Raw genomic sequence first — 19,094 nt, 5'->3', positions numbered from 1 at the left:
GCAAGGTAGGTAACTTAACTGAGTGACATGAGCTGAATGAGATCTCTGGCTAAAGGTGGAGGACACACCTCCTGTAACAGGGAAAGCCATTACTTAGTTTCAATTGCTGTCATCAACTCAATTTCAATTTCTGGCATCAAGAATTTTGGCCTAGGATCACCAAATATGCCATTTTTGAAAGAGAAAGAAATCCACGCTTTTATTGGAAATTTCCTAATATTTAAATGTTTTAAGCTAATTATTTATTTAAAAACAAAAATAAGTTAAACAATCAGGTTAATATCTGTATATTTGAGGATCGCAGAATTGGAGTCAGGAGACTGGAAAAGAGTAAAGAGAATTTGAAAACTCATTCTCAGATGGATTTTTAGCTCTTGTAGCTTGACAAATGTAGATTACCATTAGCCATGAAAGAGAACCACAGGAAGAAAAGAAGTTTCGGGTAGAAAATTATGAATTCAGTTTCTAGAAGTTTGAGAAATGTATATATGAAAAGGCATAGTTCATCAGTAGTCTATTCAACAATATTAATATTATTAATTCATCTATTACAACAAATATTATGATTACTATCTACCTTCTAGAAGCATTACACATAGAACAGGGGCTAGAACAACAGACAAGGAGTCATAAATCTCTGACTTTAGGAGACCTTAGATGCCAATAGGTAAAATGGGAGTTACAAGAAAGTATGTTAATTTTATTCCAAGTATAGTAATGGGTGATTCGTTCAACAGAGATGTGTGTGTGAGGGGATGATAGTCATGTAAGGTTACTAGAAAGTATGACGTCTAAGCTGGAACCTAAAGAAAGGCAAATGTGTTCCCAGTAGACTCAACAGCCTGTATAAAGGCCCTCAGGCTAGAGAAAGCCAAATGCATTAAAAACTGAAACAAGGTCAGTGAATCTAAGCCACTTCATGCAAGATAGTGATAAATAGTGAGCAATAAGGCCAGAAAAGTGAACAGAGGCCAGAGCCTGTAAAGTCTGCTACGTTAAATGCTCTGGACTTGATCCTAAAAGTAGTGCGTGGTCATAAAGAGAGTTCATCTGGGCAATAACGAGCAAATTTACATCAGAAAACAGCGGCAGGATGAGAGAGAATCTACATATAGGTTAACATTTGAGGCTATGGAATTGAATGAAATTCTTCTGGGAAAATCATGAAAGTGAAAAGCAATAAGAGTTAAAAGGACAGGATCTTGGAGAGCACCCATATTCAAGAAGAGAGAAAATAAAGAGGGACCAAGGACTGAAACAGATGAAGAAATGTGGAGAGACCAAGAGTCAGGAAAGAGGTGGTAGATCTATGTTACCAAACAGAGCAGAGAAGCCAAAGAGGGTGAGCTTCGAAGAGATGTAGCCATTTACATCACAGAGAGAGAGAGAGAGAGAGAGAGCGAGAGAGAGAGAGAGTGTCCAGCAATGTCTAGAACACGGGCAATTATAATTTGGCACATTTATCACTACCTCACTGGTACCAACCACTTCCTAATCAACCTTGCTCGGCTTTAAGAGAAGCTCTTAATTGGCATTTTTGTGCACTAGGAGTACCTACTTTTGTACAAACTCCTAATTGCTAGGAGTTGGAAGACCAAACAGCCTTTATTCTCTTAGCTGGCCATACTTTATAGAGGCCTAGCAACCTTATTCTGCTAGCTTGTATTCAGGCCCATACTCTATTTTTCTACAATGAAGAAAAAATTGGCTTCAGATTTCTGTTCCAAGAACCTTATTTTCTACTCTATTTGCCTTGAAACAAGTCACAAAAGGATGGGAGAAATTTTAGATGGAAAGGGCATTGCAAGTCATTGCTACAGTCTCCTTACCTTCATGTTTTGGAAACTGAGGCACAGAGATAATAATTGGCCTTTTATAAAAAGAAAGGGCTTTTTCATAGATAAACTAGTGTTTTTTTTTAATGCTCTCGTACACTGCTTTGCCCTCACAGCCTCTTCTGATCAAAGCAAAGGCCCTTTCCCCTCTTCGTGTCTTTAAAATAAAAATTTAATCAGTTATTTAAGAACTTGGATCCTCCAGGTTTATAATCTGGTCTCTGTCAGGCACTCTCATACAAACCATGTATAATATTTTTAAAAGGAAATTACAATTTTCATCTGTCCAAAAAGAAAATTTTGGAGCAATTTAAATAGAACATAAAATAATTTAAAGAGAGAGCTCTATTATTTTTCTGCCCTCAAGATTACATATGTGGTAAAATTCTATTTACCACAATACAATATTCAGAATTAAATCAGTTTTATAATCAATTATTTTATAATTTTATAATCAATTAATCAAATTGTATAATCAATTATCTATACTGGATTAATTCACAAGCTCCATGTCAATATTTTCTTTCCCACAACTAGCTAACTGTAATATCCAACAAATCTTTTGAAGCAGAGTTCAAATATCATCATGGCGTTATCACAACATAGCTTTAATTTTTTAAATATATATAGAGATAGGGATATGTTCTTATTTATATAGAATGTGACAGAATTAGAGTGTACTGATAGCTGGATAGAGAAATTGTATTTAACATACACCATAGACTTTAACGGTCAATCTAGTATTTACTGGCAATTTTGTAAAAGTGTATCATAAGGAATAAATTTATCTATGATTATACTCTGATAAAAATAAGATTTATCACTGCAACCTTTAGAAACATAAATTATGAATTCCTAATTATCAGAGTAAACCAGAGGCAGTAATGATAATAATAATAAGTGAACACTTAGCCCTTCTTGTCATTGCATTATATTCTGTATGAATGCTCCCTGAGGTTGTACAGCATGGCAGCCCTAGCTGAGTACTTTCTTGCTACTGAAAATGTGACCCAAAGACCAGCAGCATTGGTATCACTTGAGAGCCTGTTAGAAACCCAACATCTTGAGATCCACAGAGATATATTGAATCAAAATCTGCTTTTTAACAGTCACCATCCAGGTTATTCATATGCAAATTAAAGTTTTAAGTACTTTAGGTATATTGACCCATCATTGGAATTAATATTTTCTATTTTACAGAATAGAAAATTGAGGCACAAAACGATTAAGTAACTTTTATTAGCATTAGTAAATGTGGCAGGCATTGCCAGTAGCCTACTGAATAGCCAACACATCTTCATGCTTTCTAATAAATCCTCAGTTTTATAAGGGCAGAAATGTGCCCAACCCCAGGTAGGGCACTCATTTTCCCAGATACTCTCCTAGCTTGAAATAACTATGAGATAAATATAGAAATCGGCTGCAAGTGCTGGAAAGGATTATTTTTCTGAAAAAGGGAACTAATGGAACTGGCACCATCCCTTCGTTTCATTCCAGCCTTAACCATGGATATGATAGCTGGAGCTGCAGCAGCCATCTTGGGATCAGAAGGTAACAACATAAAGGACTGAAGTCACACTAAGGAAGAGGAAGTGGAAAAATAAAAAAAGTCTCAGTTCTTGATGTTCTTGATGCCATCACTTAAGAACTCAGTACTAGGAGCCACCTACCTCTAGACTTCTTGTGAGAAAAACTGATTCCCCACTGAAGTCACTGCAGATAGATTTTTCTGTTGCTTTCAGACAAACGCATCCTTAACTGATAAAAGCTACCATGAGGGGGCTTCCCTGGTGGCTCAGTGGTTGAGAATCTGCCTGCCAATGCAGGGGACACGGGTTCGAGCCCTGGTCTGGAAAGATCCCACATGCCGCGGAGCAACTGGGCCCATGAGCCACAATTACTGAGCCTGCGCGTCTGGAGCCTGTGCTCCGCAACAAGAGAGGCCGCGATAGTGAGAGGCCTGCGCACCGCGATGAAGAGTGGACCCCGCTTCCCACAATTAGAGAAAGCCCTCGCACAGAAACGAAGACCCAACACAGCTATAAATAAATTAATTAATTAATTTTAAAAAATTTTTTAAAAAGCTACCATGATATTCTTCTTTCATCTATGTTTTATTATTTTATTCCAATGTTATGTTGTTCCAACTGGCATTAAATTTGCACTATAAAAAGCCACTGGGGATTATGATATCCTCTGCTAATGTCTTCTTCAGACAGAAGTATGTAAAGTGTCACATCACCCTCTCTGAGCGGGTGGGGGAAATTACAGAAATGACAGGCTGCAAAACAGTTCCCTAAAGGGAAAGGATTTGATGAAGAGTCACTTTCCGCCCCACTAACCTTCATATCCACTCACTTAAACATGAACCTGAGTACTTTTCCTTATCTGCTGATAGATTTTGCTTAACCTCCCAGCTGTTCCAAAGCGGCGGCAACAGTGGCAAAGATTGCAGCTGCCCCTACAAATGGTAGCAGTCAGATACCTGAGAGTGAAATGCTTGTATCAGAAGCTGTCACCAGAAATGACAAAGACTAAATTGGGTGTGGCAGCAGCTAAAGGAGAGTGACAAAGGCAGGCAACATCCGTGTAACAAGCAGACCTCCATCTACACATAAATAGCTCCATCCTGAATCAGCAACTGGGCCCCACGTGACTTCTCATCAGCCCCCTATTTCACAGATAATAATGGAAATGCTCAACGACCCTCCCTGCTAATGCTATGAGTCAGATCATCCGTTTGGTGGCAGCCAAAAACACCTCCAGGAGTTCTGCAGATTATCTGGGGATCTTGAAAGAATGAGAGTGGAAAGGAATTCTTCTGCTACAGAGATATTCTCCTCACTACTTCATCTGCCTGGTGTTCTCCTTTAAGAATTCAGACACTATTATTCAGATTTATATGTTTTAACAAGTCAATTTTTTTTTTTTTTTTTTTTTTTTGCGGTACGAGGGCCTCTCACTGTTGTGGCCTCTCCTGTTGCAGAGCACAGGCTCCGGATGCGCAGGCTCAGTGGCCATGGCTCACGGGCCCAGCCGCTCCATGGCATATGGGATCTTCCTGGACCGGGGCATGAACCCGTGTCCCCTGCATCAGCAGGCGGACTCTCAACAACTGCGCAACCAGGGAAGCCCTTAACAAGTCAATTTTTGATATTTAATCTATTTTAAATGGCTACATACTGTAATATAAGCACTACTGATCATACAGCTCAGTGTATAGCTTTCCTGTTAGTTCTCTTTGATCCTGTAATTTTGTAATCATTACTAAAGCAAAAGCTACTCAGAATGATAAACGGATACTCAGTTTTAGTTTTTAGTTATCAAGGGACTTTGTTCTCTTAGTAATGCTCTAATGGCAACTCCCTTTAAAATCGCTGGACACTCACCCCCATTCCATTATAACATTTTCACCACCTAAACCCACCCATTCACTCTCTTAAGACTCTAGAGTTTCTCTTCCTCTAATAGCCGTTGGATGATTCCTTTGCTATTCTCCAAAGCACAGTCATCAGCTTCACATTTTTTGCTTCGATGATTATCCTCTCACATGCCCTAGATAACTAATTAAATCTACCCTCCCATATTCCCCTCTACCTGACCTGAACACCAGCCACGCAATTCCATTTTCTTTTAATTAAGACTTCCTCTCTCTTGGTATCCAAAACTTTAATCTTCCTTGTAAACCTGGCTAGCATTTTAGCTCACTATTTCCTTTCTTGAGAAATTGCAGAGTTTATGCAATCATGCAGCAAAAATGAATTTGTTCCATTTACCCTAATTCTCTGCCTATGGCTGATTTGCTTATTTCTCTCGTAAAGGCTTCAAAAAATTCATATAACTGAAAAACTGTGGACCCTCCAGCCTATATATATGAGTAGTAACTCATCATTTTTAAAGCTTCAAAATCTAAAATCTTCTCACCAGTAAATAGGAGTAAAACGGAAGCCTCTCATCTTTTTCTAAAACATTCCATGACGTTTGTCTTCCTCCTCCAAACCACTCCTCCAGTTTAAGTCTGGAGCTCTCTTCGTCCAGGGAAGTTTTTAACACACACACACACACACACACACGCACACGCACACGCACACGCACACACACACACACACACATGCATGCACGCACACACACACACACACACACACATACACCATTCTAAAAGCAGCTGATCCTTTTACGTTCTTAATGGAAGTCAAATGCCTTCCCAGTACTTACTAAAATATTTATGTACCACTACAAAACATAACCTAAACAATGGGTTTGGGAATGCTCTTAGGAGGCATTTATAATTTTTATCCTCTCTTCAACCTTCCTTAACTTTGTGGCATAACTCTATTCCTCTGCTCAATAGACAAGATCCAATTGTACTACTCAATATATGATATTCCTCAAATATTCACAGAATTTATGAATTATTAACCATCTCCACAAAATAGCTGAAGATAGCAGTATCTTCTTTTTGACATATTTTTCCTCTGGATACTATATCAGAAGAAGAAAACCTTACCTTTTCTTTTATTATGTTTTAAATCAACTTAGTAATATTCCGACTGAACATGTCCTCTTAAGAATCCTGCAATACTTTAATACAGAAAGAATAATGCCACACATACTACTGGGACAAACTTTGTGCTACATTTTGCATTTATTCCCCTAAAAAGGAGCTACCATCCTGAATCTTAACAAAGATATTTATAAAAAGAATGCTCTTATAACAGAGTACTGTATTTTTGAATTTTGTGCAAAACCATTTTTTATGTTCTTAATGTGCATGTTTTAAATATTAAAACAAACAAAAATTAAAAAAATAAAAATTGACATAACTTAATTCATATTAAATTAAGATGGAAATGGAGTCATACTTTTCCATATGCTAGTTTTTTCATTTGTTAAAAGGTATAATAATAACATACAGAGACATCAAATCTACCTTAATGTAAGTTACTTAAAATGCAAAAACCCAATGGAGAATTTGAAGGGATTATATGTACCTTATAAGTTGATATCCTTAATTTGATGAGTTTCTATATGAAATCCCTTTAGATTTAAATATTAATTTTATTCTTATGCTAACTTACTCCTAAATGAGAAGATCTAAACCTTGAGGAATGAGGGTATTTCAAATTAGAAACAAGTTTTCAGAATTCTGTGTTGGGTCAGAAACATTAAAACTCAAAGGAAATACACTAAATCCTCATGATATTACAACTCATATCATTAATTTTTTTATTCCACAGTTCATGTCTAGTTATCATTTAACTCATCTGTAGCTCAAAACAAATTAAGATGAGGCAGAAAATAAGTTTTCCTTAGAAAGAGAACTGAGGAGTATCCAGAAGTTTTGACTGGAATAAACACTTCCCTTTCTACCTCTAGGAATGCCACTCTTACCATAAATACTCTCAACACCCCTGCTACAGACACAGAAAGACATGCCCTCTGGATGTTATACTCTTCTGTAGATATCACAGTTCTCAGCCTGACAGTAAGTATATCAGAAATCTCTCTTCTTTTTATGAGAAAAGACTTACACTTCAATAAAGAAAAACATACAATAATTATAGTTGAAGGGCAGAAAGAGCCAAAATATGATATGATATGAATCTCTGCAAAGACTCAGTCCTGTTCGGCATAGTATTTGCAGCATTTACAGCAGGACCCAGCAAATCCTTGGCCCTTAGAAAGAAACAATGGAATGAATGAACTAGGCTTATAGAGACAGAAATTGGCTAACTCCAGTTGTATGATGCAAGTAAAAGTGATTTCTTTTCTTTATTTCAATAGCATGTTCTTATAATGGAACACGTGTTGTACTGTTTCGAGTCATTTTGAGAATCACAGTGTACCTACCTTATCTGCCCTCCAAGGGGCCTCATCCCCTGGAGACCAACACTACACCTTGTACATCTTTATATCCTGCAGAGTGTCTGGCACGTCATAAGTCTTCAATACACATGTGTTAGGGAACAAACTACTAGAATAACTTCATTTGACTCTTTTCAGGTTAACACATCAAAAAGTAATGAATTGCTGGCTGGCCAAGCTGTTCACTTGGCCATCTCCGCTACCAGTATAGATTTCTACAATATGATTGGCGATGTATCAATCAAAAAATAACACTAACACAAATGGATCCGTCATGCCTATGGTCCAATTTATCCACTGTGTATTAAGGAGTGAAAAAAAGAAAAATGTTCATTGCACCTGAGCTTAAAAGCTGGCAGGAAAACAACAGAGTGAGTGGGGTGTGCTTGTGCCCGAAAAGAGCAAAAATAACAATCCCTCAAAAGTACGACTAAGGGCAATACCTCTCTAGCAGCAATGGTTGAGAGAAGAAGCCGCTATTTACCAAAACTGTTTTAAGGTGAAAAAAACAAAAGCCTTAGCGTTAGTTCATTGAAACATGGGTAGTATTCTCTGGGTCACTCACTTCAGTGATGCTCCCTTGAATTTTGCAGGAGATGCTGTTTGGGAAGAAAATGCCACCATCCAGTCTAACGCAACCCATTGCTGCCGTGTACGCACTCGGTCTGCCTTTCCTATAAAATAATCACAAGCTATATATATAGTTAAAACATCAAACTGAGAAAGAGTTCTGCAAAACCTCACTCTAACCATTTCTGAAGAAGCCGGTCTTAGCACCATTCCCTAAGAGGGTAGGCAAGCAACACACAGCTTTAGAGTGAGGGTGTACAGAAACGCTAAGATGTTTCTTAGTCGGCTTGTGATACTAAAAAGAATCCAAAAGTCTGCACATAACATGACTGTGTTTCTCGTTTTAGCTAGCATGCACTGTGAGGAAGCCCGTACTATGAAGAAAGCCCATGTCCAGAGTTTCCAGCCTCCCAAACAGCAACCCACTTCAGGCACCTAGTACCTTTCCGTGTTCTGTTTCATGCCTCCCACAAAATAATTTTCAATAAAGAGGAAATGAAAAAAACTTGATATCCATTATTTACATATTTACCCAAAGCTAATTACACACTTCTGTGAAGTCATCCCAATTTATTTTTATTTTCTCGCTCATGAAATAATCAAACTCGGTGTTTCCTGTGACCTTTTTGCAAGTGCAAGTGGGTGGAGAAGATCTGGTGGCAGAGAGTGAAAAAGGCTCTGAAATCTTCTTATGCCTAAGAAGGTTATCCCACTCCGGGCACATTGGGGGACCTCAGAAGACCTAGTCAGGAGGGAAGGGAGAGTAGATTCTCTGCTGCCTCCTGCCTCTTCAGGAGCATCAGCCCCAATCACAGCTGCTGAATGAGGAGAATGCCGAACATCAGAGCTGTTACGCGGAGGACCAGTACCTGAAGTTTACCCCGCCTCCACCTGAGACAAGAACTTCTTAAGGGCTCAGCCGCTTCCTTTCTGCTCAGCGCGCAACCCACTTGTCCCCTGCCCCTTTCAGTTCCGTATAGAGATTTCAGATCATTCTCAGTGTGTTATCTCCTTCCTGATGCCTATACCACCCCTCACCTCATAAGATGCTGTCAAGCATCAGGCACACACCCGGTAGCTGCAAGACCCAGAGCTCGTGCCATTCAAGTTCCTGGCACATCCCAGGCTAGGATGGTGGACACGCTCAGTTTCATGTCCCTAAAATCATCATCTGCATCTCATAGTGAGGTTTTCATTCTGTAAATATGATTTTGTTCTTATAGGCAAATTCAGTATCATGAACTGATGATGCCCAATTGTTATGTGTTACAATAATCTGACATATTTCTTTTGTGATTGGCTTTGTTTCCAGAGATTCTGTACATATACAAAAGTGTACTACAAAATGAAACTAATAGCATGAGAAACATACAAATATATCTTTTCTCTGTGCCACACATTTATCCTTTTCTAGAAGTCACAGCTTTTACAAATTAAAGAAAACATTGAGTGATGGACTCTATTGCATTCATAGTAGAAGTAGTAGTAGAATCGACAATAACAGCAATAATGTCTACAAGTATTGAGTTCCTACTCTGTTTGACGGATGCTCCAAAAATTTTTTTTTAAATTAAATACTTAACAAACCAATAAGTCACATACTTTTAGTCCCCCGTTTTACAAATAAAGAAACCAAAGCAAGGAGAGGTTGAGTGAAAAGTTTGTACTTCATATAGTATGGCAACAGAATTCAAATTCAAAGATGCTGGTATTCAGAGGCACTGATCTTAACCACTTCTTTATAAAATAATACGATGCTATTTTGAGGTCAGACTCCCTCTTAGGTTCTGGGAGAGACCAGATTTTTTGTACTAATTTTTGCCCACCGAATATCCTATATTTTATTTTTATAAAATTGAGAGTAGTAAAATTCATAGAAACATGTTATCATCCATCTCTCTACAGCCTGAGGAGAAATATCCAAGAGTGAAGTTGGAAACTGACCCTCAGACCCTAAGTCTATAACCTGACATCATGTTTTTCATGGCTTTAAGCATACAGCTGCTTCAAGTTTTAGAGGACAAAACAAGAGCACTATGTACCAATTCTATCTAGACAAGCTCCTTGAAACAGCTTTTCAAAATGCAGTTAAGCACAGTACTCTATCTAGATTTTCCAGACTGAATCTATAATTTAGATACCAAGCCTTGTCATGTCTAATAGTTGTCATTGTTGAGCACTGTGAATGTTAGCTGTTATAAATATACGAGGCCTGTCTACACTTTCCTTTTCTTCGACGACCTTCTAAACACAGTCCGCAATGCAAACGTGGCTCCTTTTATTCAGTTAACAATTTGAAAGCCTCTTATGGAACGTCAAAATCCATAGGTGGTACCTGAGTTGTTAGCTCCAATGACTAAAAGGAAGACTAAAGGAAAAATTGATTCAGTTATAAGTTCTAGCTAAGCTGAACATATGGTCTTGGTAGATACATTTCCAGACTTACAAGGGACTAAGCCAACCAAATGCACAAGACCTACCAGTATTTTCTTGGCATGTTTTCAAGGATACTACCTTATGATGTTCTCCTTGAAGTACTCTCCTCTGCTATTCCTAATGGTCCTAATACCTATCAATGCATGCCACATTATGCTTTCTTATTTGAACCATACCATATTATTGTGAGACAGACAGGGTAAGTAGAACCTCCCCTCCAATTTCACAGGTAAGTAAATGACGTCACAGATGGGATAAATGAATCGCCCCAAATCCCCCAAATCACACAGTTAGTTCAAGGCAGAATCACGTCTAACATAAGCCAGGAGTTGGAATAATTGTAGTGATTGTTTCCATTCACCAAGAAGTCAGCCTAATACGCTGGTGCTAACAGTGAAAGGCCAGTACAGTAATTAAATGATAATTGCTCTGATGATTTTAAGGATAAGGTAAGTTCTATAGCCGATTCTTTTCATGGGAGCATACTAAGTAACATAAAATAAAATAAATGAATAAAATAAAATTCATTCAAGAAATATTTAATTCCATGCTTACTATGTGCCAGGCACTGTTCTAGATGCTTGAGAACCAGACAACAAAACAGACAAAAATCCCTAACCTCAATTAGCCTGCATTCTAGCAAAAGAGACAAAAGTAAGCAATTGACCTAATGATTTAAAAATTATCTTGTATATTAAAAAATAGTAAGTGCTAAGTAAAAACAGAAAATAAGGCATAAGAAGGAGCAGTATTGTTAAAGGATGAACACATAGCATTTATCACATTGGTCAGGGTAGGCCTCGTTGAGAAGGTGAGCTCAATGGGTATCCAGGGAAGAGGGAACAGTTGGGGAAAAGCTCCAAGGAGTGTGTGTGTATCGTGGTGTCTTCATGGAACAGAAAAGAAGCCAATGTGACTGTAGCAGTCTTAGCAAGAAGGAGAGTTGTGTGAGGTGAGGCCAAAGAAGAATAGGAAAACAGATTATGCAGGACTTTGGAGACCATTGAAAGAAATCTGTGTTTTATTCTGACTGAAGTAGAAACCATTGCAGGATTTTGAGCAGTTGAGTAATGCGATCGGGCCCTCAGTTTAAAGAGGGCCCGTAGGTCTGTACACCTTAAATGTTTACAGTGCTATATGTCAATTTACCTTAATAAAACTGGAAGAAAAAAAAGAAAACCCATAATTAATTATTAAATACCTTAAAATTTTATCATTCGATCTATTGTACAATCCTTTTCAAGTATAGAAGTCCCAATTTATCCTCCTCCTCTCAGAATAAAATGTTAATATTCCCATTTTCCCTAAGAAGATATCAAGGCTCAGAATGTCTAAGTAACTTGTCTGGGATAAGAGCTAGTAAGTTGAAGAGCCAGGTGAAAAGAATAATTTTTCTAACTCTTAATACAAAACTGATTGCTCTTTCCTATGTACTCATTTATACTAACGTTACAAAGGAGAAATAATAATAATTGAGATTAATTATTCAGATTATCTATCAATAGAGATGTTCAGTTTGATATATTAAATTGAATCAAACCCATTTTTCCCCTTATTATTAATTTCTGGGACATAATGATACAAATAATTTCCCTGAACTTTCTATTTGAAATGACATATGAACATTCAGGCTGAGAATTTTGGACAGAGAAGAAACCGTAATAATAACTGAAACTTACAACAGTGTATTTACAAAGGTTTTCAAAGTCTTCTAGTCATTGTTATGTATTAACTCTCTACTATATGCCAGTCACTGTGCTAAATCCTTTGCATATATCACTGTATTTAATATTCATCAAAAACCCTAAGAATAGTAATAGTAATCCATGACAGATGTAGCCCCAGAGAGGTAAAGTACTGAAAGGCCACAAGACAGCTCAGTACTCCATCTAGAATTTTACCTAAATCACCACAGTCTAAAGTTAGGGTCTCTTCACTCAGCCACACCACCTTCCTGCAGCAGGATGCACAAAGTATCACCTCAACATTCCCAGCTGAAAGGTCAGCCAGATGTGAGTAGCTCCATTTTCCAGATGATTAACTGGTCATAGAAAAGTTAATCAAGTAATCAATATATTTTGTTAGAGTCACCATATGCAAATCAATATTTAGTTAGTTACAGTACAGAGCATTTAAGATACAATACCTTGCCTCAATAAGTTTACGATCTTGTTAAGGTAACAAGAGACACATAAAAAGGTAATAAATAATCCAAGATAGCACATAATACGTGCCAAATGAGATACAAAGCCAACAACAGCCAAAGAAATTCAACAGAGGGAAAATTGAATCTGGGTGCTTCAATTCAGAAAGGTTATTACTGAAAAGGATCCACATTGAGGTGGTCTTCACAGGAAAAGAGAGAATGAGGAAGAATAATTCCAGTGAGAGGGGAATATTTTCCCCTCAAAGGCCAAGGGAGAAGATGTGAATGGATTATCAAGAGAAAATGAATAGATGTGTTTGAAGTACAGGATAGATGGGTGGCAAAGTAAAAATTAAGCCAGAGAAGTAAATTGTAAAAACCTTGATTGTCATGTTCGGAACCTATGGGAGGAGGGAAGGAATTGATTGTGTTTAACTGCTAGTATGTTGCGTGTACACTGTAGTTTATGTAATCCTCTCAGCAACACTATAAAGTAGAAATACATCATGGCCATTTAATTTATTTACTTTTTTAATTTTGGGAAGGTATAGTTGATTTACAATGTTGTGTTAGTTTCAGGTGTACAGCAAAGTGAATCTGTTGTACATATACGTATATCCACTGTTTTTTTAGATTCTTTTCCCATATAGACCATTAGAGAGTACTGAGTAGAGTTCCCTGTGCTATACAGTAGGTCCTTGTTAGTTATCTATTTTATATATGGTAGTGTGTATATGTCAATTCCAATTTATCCCCCGTTTACCCCCTGGTAACCGTAAGTTTATTTTCTACATCTGTAACTCTATTTCTGTTTTGTAGATAAGTTCATTTGTACCCTCCTACATGGGAAAGGAAATAGTCACCCAAGTCCAGGAAGCACAAGAGTACCATACAGGATAAACCCAAGGAGAAACATGCTGAGACACATATTAACTGAACTAACAAAAATTAAATACAAAGAAAAAATATTAAAAGCAGCAAGGGAAAAGCAACAAATAACACACAAGGGAATCCCCATCACGACCATTTTAAATGAAAGGAGACAGCGATTACCTGGCCAAGACACAGTTTTGGGTGTGTAGATGGAGCTGAAATTCTAATCTAGATCCATCTGCATGCAAGGCCTATATTCCTTCCCCCCTACCCCCTCATCACCATCTACAGAAAGCAATGGGGAGCTATCAGAGGTATTTGATCAAGACAAGAGAGTAATATATGAAAAGTATTGACTACAAGAAGACCAATCTGACTGTGAAATATTAGCACATGTCCACTATCAGAGAAGGATTGGGGAAGGAAGACACTAGGCAAGAAAAGCCACTTTGTCTATTGCATTAACCTACAGAATGAGTGACAAGGATCTATATTCGAATGCTGATGACCAAAGTAAAAAGAATGGAAGAGATATTTTTAAAGAAATATGAAGAGATAAATGGTAATATCCATGTCCTTTAACAGGTAGTTTTTACTTCCCAACTATACACCCACAGTGTAAACATTTCTCTTAAAATCTTATAGACAAAATCCAAGATCTAGCTTAAATATCTTAAGTCTTTTTGACAGCACATGATTTATTTAAAAATAATAAAATCTAAGCCTTGGGAAAATATCTGCTTTAGTGCAATCTACCTCTCAAATCACCATCATGAATTATGACAGCCTCATGCTAGGCATACTTCTGTTGTATGAGTTTGACATTAGCTCCTTTCTATATATGCTAACATGGACAGTAATGCCTTCTATTCATGGTCATTAGAAATGTTAATTACTAAGAAAATATTCTTTTCCTTTAGTTTTTCCTTATTTTAACTTTTCTTTTAACTTTTTATTTTATATTGGAGTAAAGAACTTATTTACAAAATGGAAACAGACTCATAAACTTGAGAGTTTTTCTTTTAGTAGACTAAGTGTATATTAAACAATTGAATTATCTCTGAGAGATACAATGCATCATACTTCTGAACATTATTCTTCCCCATCACTTCTCTCTTGAAATGCAAGGTACCACTCAGGATTCAAGTCCAAAACCACTATCAATTAAATGGCATATTATTTGAAAACAAGTTGGGTCTTTTCCAACCTTTTCTGACTCCTGGGCAATGCAAACCATACAATTGGCAAATATGTATAGAATTAACAACCAGCTACATTTTTCAAAGACAGTATTGACATAAACATCCAGGCGTTTAGTCACTACACATCTTTTCAAGCAATTTAATATTGCAAAGTTGCCAACCTGGTAATAATCAGGCTAACTATATAAACCTTCATTCAGTACCAAGCATTCAACTAATTCATCTTAACTTTGAATTAGTTATTAAACTGAACATCCTAATTAGTATAACATACATTTGATAAATGTGTGCATGCAGATATATACATACATATATATATATATATATATATATATATATACATCTCATGTTAGAATTAATGAGTAACAATATTTTGACTCAGAATCCTTTCAGGAATTACACACCTATCTTACTTGTACATAATCTCCTTAGTATCACCCATCTATGCTAAAGGATAATTAAAATTTAACACATTAGCCAAGCCTAGTTTCCTTTACCTTTATGGATAAAAATAGATCTGTTTTTCTGAGTTGAGAATGAATGTTTAAATTTGAAATCAAACTGTGCCACAGGTCAATAAATTAGGCCTACAGCTGAAGTATACCCAAAATGTCTTTGAAAGTTTCAAGAATGCCAAACCGGTGCTGTATTTTAGAAACGTCACATGCACGTGTAAAGTTATATCATCACAGAATCCTGTGATGATTGCTAAAATTTATCTGGTTGCTAAAATTCAACCCAGATACTCTTTTATATTTTTATGTTTCCCGTTTCTATATATCTGTACTAGTGTGAAAGTAGGCATCTGCAAAATTCAATGAAGGAAACGAAAGATACTATACAAGCATATCTGCCCAATAATGTCACGCTTTCACATAGTCTAAGTTTGATAAACTTAGCCATTATAAAGAAACTAATTTAAAAACTATTCATGCACAAAGTCTGGGCTCTATATGACTTCAGGTAGTCTATAAAAGGTATGGTAAATACATTATATCTGTATAAAAGGAATCAGAGATAATGTTTATTTCATATACCTTATTTTCTATTACCCATGTTTTTTAATATGTGACAATGCATTCATGTGTAAAATGTATTAAAATATAAATATTACCCTTAACTTTTAAAGGCATTATTTTGTGAGCATTTAAGAAAAGGAAAACTATTTTTACCTCCCAGTCCTGGTCTAAGCCGATTATCGTAACCATCCAGAAGTCTGTCTAGAATTCTTGTAAAGATGGTAATGTTATTTTTAGCCTCATCTTCTTGGATGTTAGCCAGCACCAACCTAAACAGATAATTTTACAAGCTGATATATATACATACGTGTGTTTTGCAAGTGCCAACATGCTCTTCCTCCTTGATTTGAATTTTAAGGCTCCCTGAGCTATTAGTGTCACCCGTTTTCCTCCTTTTTTTTTTTTTCCACTCCTTTAAATGCCAGTATGTCTATAGGGAAGGTAAACATGCTGTTGGAAATAGATAATAAATACTAGCTTATCAGAAAGTTTGATGCCAAAATTATTTCAGATTTCTATCACTTCGCATTTTGTGTGACCTATTCAATTTTTCTAAAATGCACTCCCTAGAATATAGTATGATGGTAGATTATCACATGCAGATACTATTAGTAATGTTGTTCTGCATTTGGAAAGGTACAAAAACCAAAGGGACTACTGAAAGAATTCTTCAGTGATTTGAATATTAATTGGAAAATAAATTGCCTCCTTGGAGGCACAGAATTTTTCCATCTTTCTCAGAAATGTCTTTTCTTTTTATGTCTTTTTCTCTTTTAAGCCAAGATGATTTTCTAACTTTGGGTATACCTCCACCCAATGGCCAAGTGCAATATAGACATCAGGGAAACTCCGCTGGCTGTGTTCCAGACTCCAATGAAGTCAGGAGGTGGAGGTGGGCTCTGAAAGCATCAGCAGCACAGACACAGCTGCAGAGAGCCTTGGAGGAGTACCCCTCCTGACTGGTCTCTGAGGAGAGCAATAGAGGTCATCCAAAGATTAAAATGCCCAGCTACTTTGTGTGTGTGTGTGTGTGTGTGTGTGTGTGTGATAAATTTGCGGAAAGAATAAGTGGTCTTAAAATATCACCAGAAGAGGGTTAGAAACACTGATTTTCTCCATTATTTCTCCATCAGAAAGCCAGACACCTGGTTTTGTGACATCCAGCAATTTGGTGCAGAAGCAACTGGATGTATAAAACAGAATGTCCCTTTTCGCTGCCATTTTTTTCCCCGGAATGATTCAGAGATTTAAATTACTGGTCCAGAAAAAGAATCATTTATATAATAGAATAAAATACTGACATGAGCATTACTGGTCAAATATAGAACAGAAAACTAGTAGAAGAAAATATGGTTAAGTACTGAGGATTTTCGATGATTATTAATGGACCACAGTTTGTTCACTCCTCTAAAATCAAAGATTATATGTAATTGCATTCTGATCAAGGTGTACTGTGTGAAATATCATTGACAGAATTCATTTGCATTTAAATGATTACACAGCTAGTAGCTAAAAATAGTCATAATACATCGAAAAATCAGTAACCAACTTCAAGCAAATATCCTCTTGGGAGAAGAGAAAATATTAAAATATTGATATAAAGATAAACATTTAAAAAATTATGTAAGCAAATTAGTTCATACCTCAAGCCTCAAAAGTTTTTATGTTGCCTTAAGCTAACTTTAAAACCAATCACTAAGATCATCATGAAGTTCCACTTAGAGATTTTCACTGGAAAGCGTTTTTTGATCACATGTCACATTTTCTTTCTAAACTCAATATTAAGATATTAAATGAGGAGCTATTTTCCAATTAAAAATAAGACTTCATAAAGAGATTTCTTCTCAGTTCTAGAAAGTATTTTCAAACTTTGACAATTACTGAGACAGGAAAATGAAAATTTTAAAGGGAAATAAAGGTATCATAAAATCAAAAACAGTAATTTTTTTAAAGGAATAATTACATGGACATTATTATGAATCATATTTTAAGTTCTCTGGCATTTTGAAAACCATACCCTAAATTTAGGCAATTAATAAAAACTGCCCATTGATGATAAAAAAAATCAGAAAAGACTACAATTAAGATGATGCTATTGAAAACAACAGAAATTAAATTTGATATTTGTAGAATACAGGCAAAACAGAATTGGTTACATTTTCAAAGTAAGTACTTTTTATGACAGTACCATTTTAGAAGTAAAATTTTCTAAATCAATAATATGAAAAGTTGATTAATAAATCAAGCTTTTGTTTTATTTGTTTGTGATTGTGAAGTTGTATAGTACCTCCACCTAGAGGTTTCAGATCCACACATCATTTAGGTTTTCTATGTTGACTGAAGGAGCCAAGACCAAAAGGAAAGAAAGACAGAAAGAAAAAGAAAAGAAAAAAATTAACACTCAAATCATTTTAGCTTATGCTTTTCTGTTGGGCTTAAAGGAAAACTGATGGTTTCTTTACTGAACTTTGGTGTTATTATAATTGCATATAACAACCACTTCAATTCCTTGCAAAAATATGCCATCTAAAGGGCACTCTTTTCTTCCGTGATTTATTTTTTTAGAAAATGTTTGTATTCACTTTTATATTTTATCGCTAAAAACAAGAAGCGGCGAACTTTTAATAGTCTCTGTCATTTAATAGTTCTGTTTCTTGGTACAATATGTTTTCATTAGAAATGATCCTTCAAAATACTTCAGCTTCTGAAAAGCCACCTCTGCATTGATAACATTCAAGAAACACACCTTCACCCTGAATTTAAAATGGCAAATACAGTAAATAATTGTCTCACCTGGCTGGGTCCCACACCAAGAAAACAAGAAGCAGCAACTGCATGTTGCAGATGTGCAGTCTCATCTTCATCACCACTCTTTGTAAAGTCATGGAAGAAAAACAAAATACACTTAAAATTACATTCAGTCCCACCATCCAAATAGCCCAAAAGAATGTCATTTCAACTGGGAATTGGAGTTAAAGATATAGAGATGATTCCAGTGGAGTGTGTGTAGGGTGTGATGACTGGAGGAGGGTCTTTTCTTTTCTTTTCTTCTTCTTTTTTTTTTCTCTTAACAGAATGATGACCAAATAATCAGACTTTGCTCTGCCAGGAACTTCCCTCAGCCACATCGTCAGCAAACACTGTTTTG

At 36.3% G+C, this 19,094-nt stretch overlaps 1 protein-coding gene across 3 annotated transcripts in view; it reads right to left on the bottom strand.

The window, feature by feature from the left end:
* Positions 1-18,810, bottom strand: part of GABRA2 (gamma-aminobutyric acid type A receptor subunit alpha2) — a 119,315-nt gene extending 100,505 nt beyond the window's left edge. For all 3 annotated transcript variants that reach the window (XM_060147296.1, XM_060147299.1, XM_060147297.1), the window contains exons 1-2: positions 18,740-18,810; positions 16,100-16,215 (exon numbers count right to left, since the gene is read on the bottom strand). In XM_060147296.1, the coding sequence (XP_060003279.1) occupies positions 16,100-16,215; positions 18,740-18,810 (187 nt within the window). The remainder of the gene's footprint in view (positions 1-16,099; positions 16,216-18,739) is intronic.
* Between the last annotated feature and the right edge of the window lie 284 nt (positions 18,811-19,094).

This window comes from Lagenorhynchus albirostris, chromosome 4, assembly GCF_949774975.1.
Source record: "Lagenorhynchus albirostris chromosome 4, mLagAlb1.1, whole genome shotgun sequence".
Taxonomy (NCBI): Eukaryota; Metazoa; Chordata; class Mammalia; order Artiodactyla; family Delphinidae; genus Lagenorhynchus; species Lagenorhynchus albirostris.
Note: the sequence above shows the minus strand (reverse complement) of the source record. Positions and strands in the feature narration are given on the sequence as shown.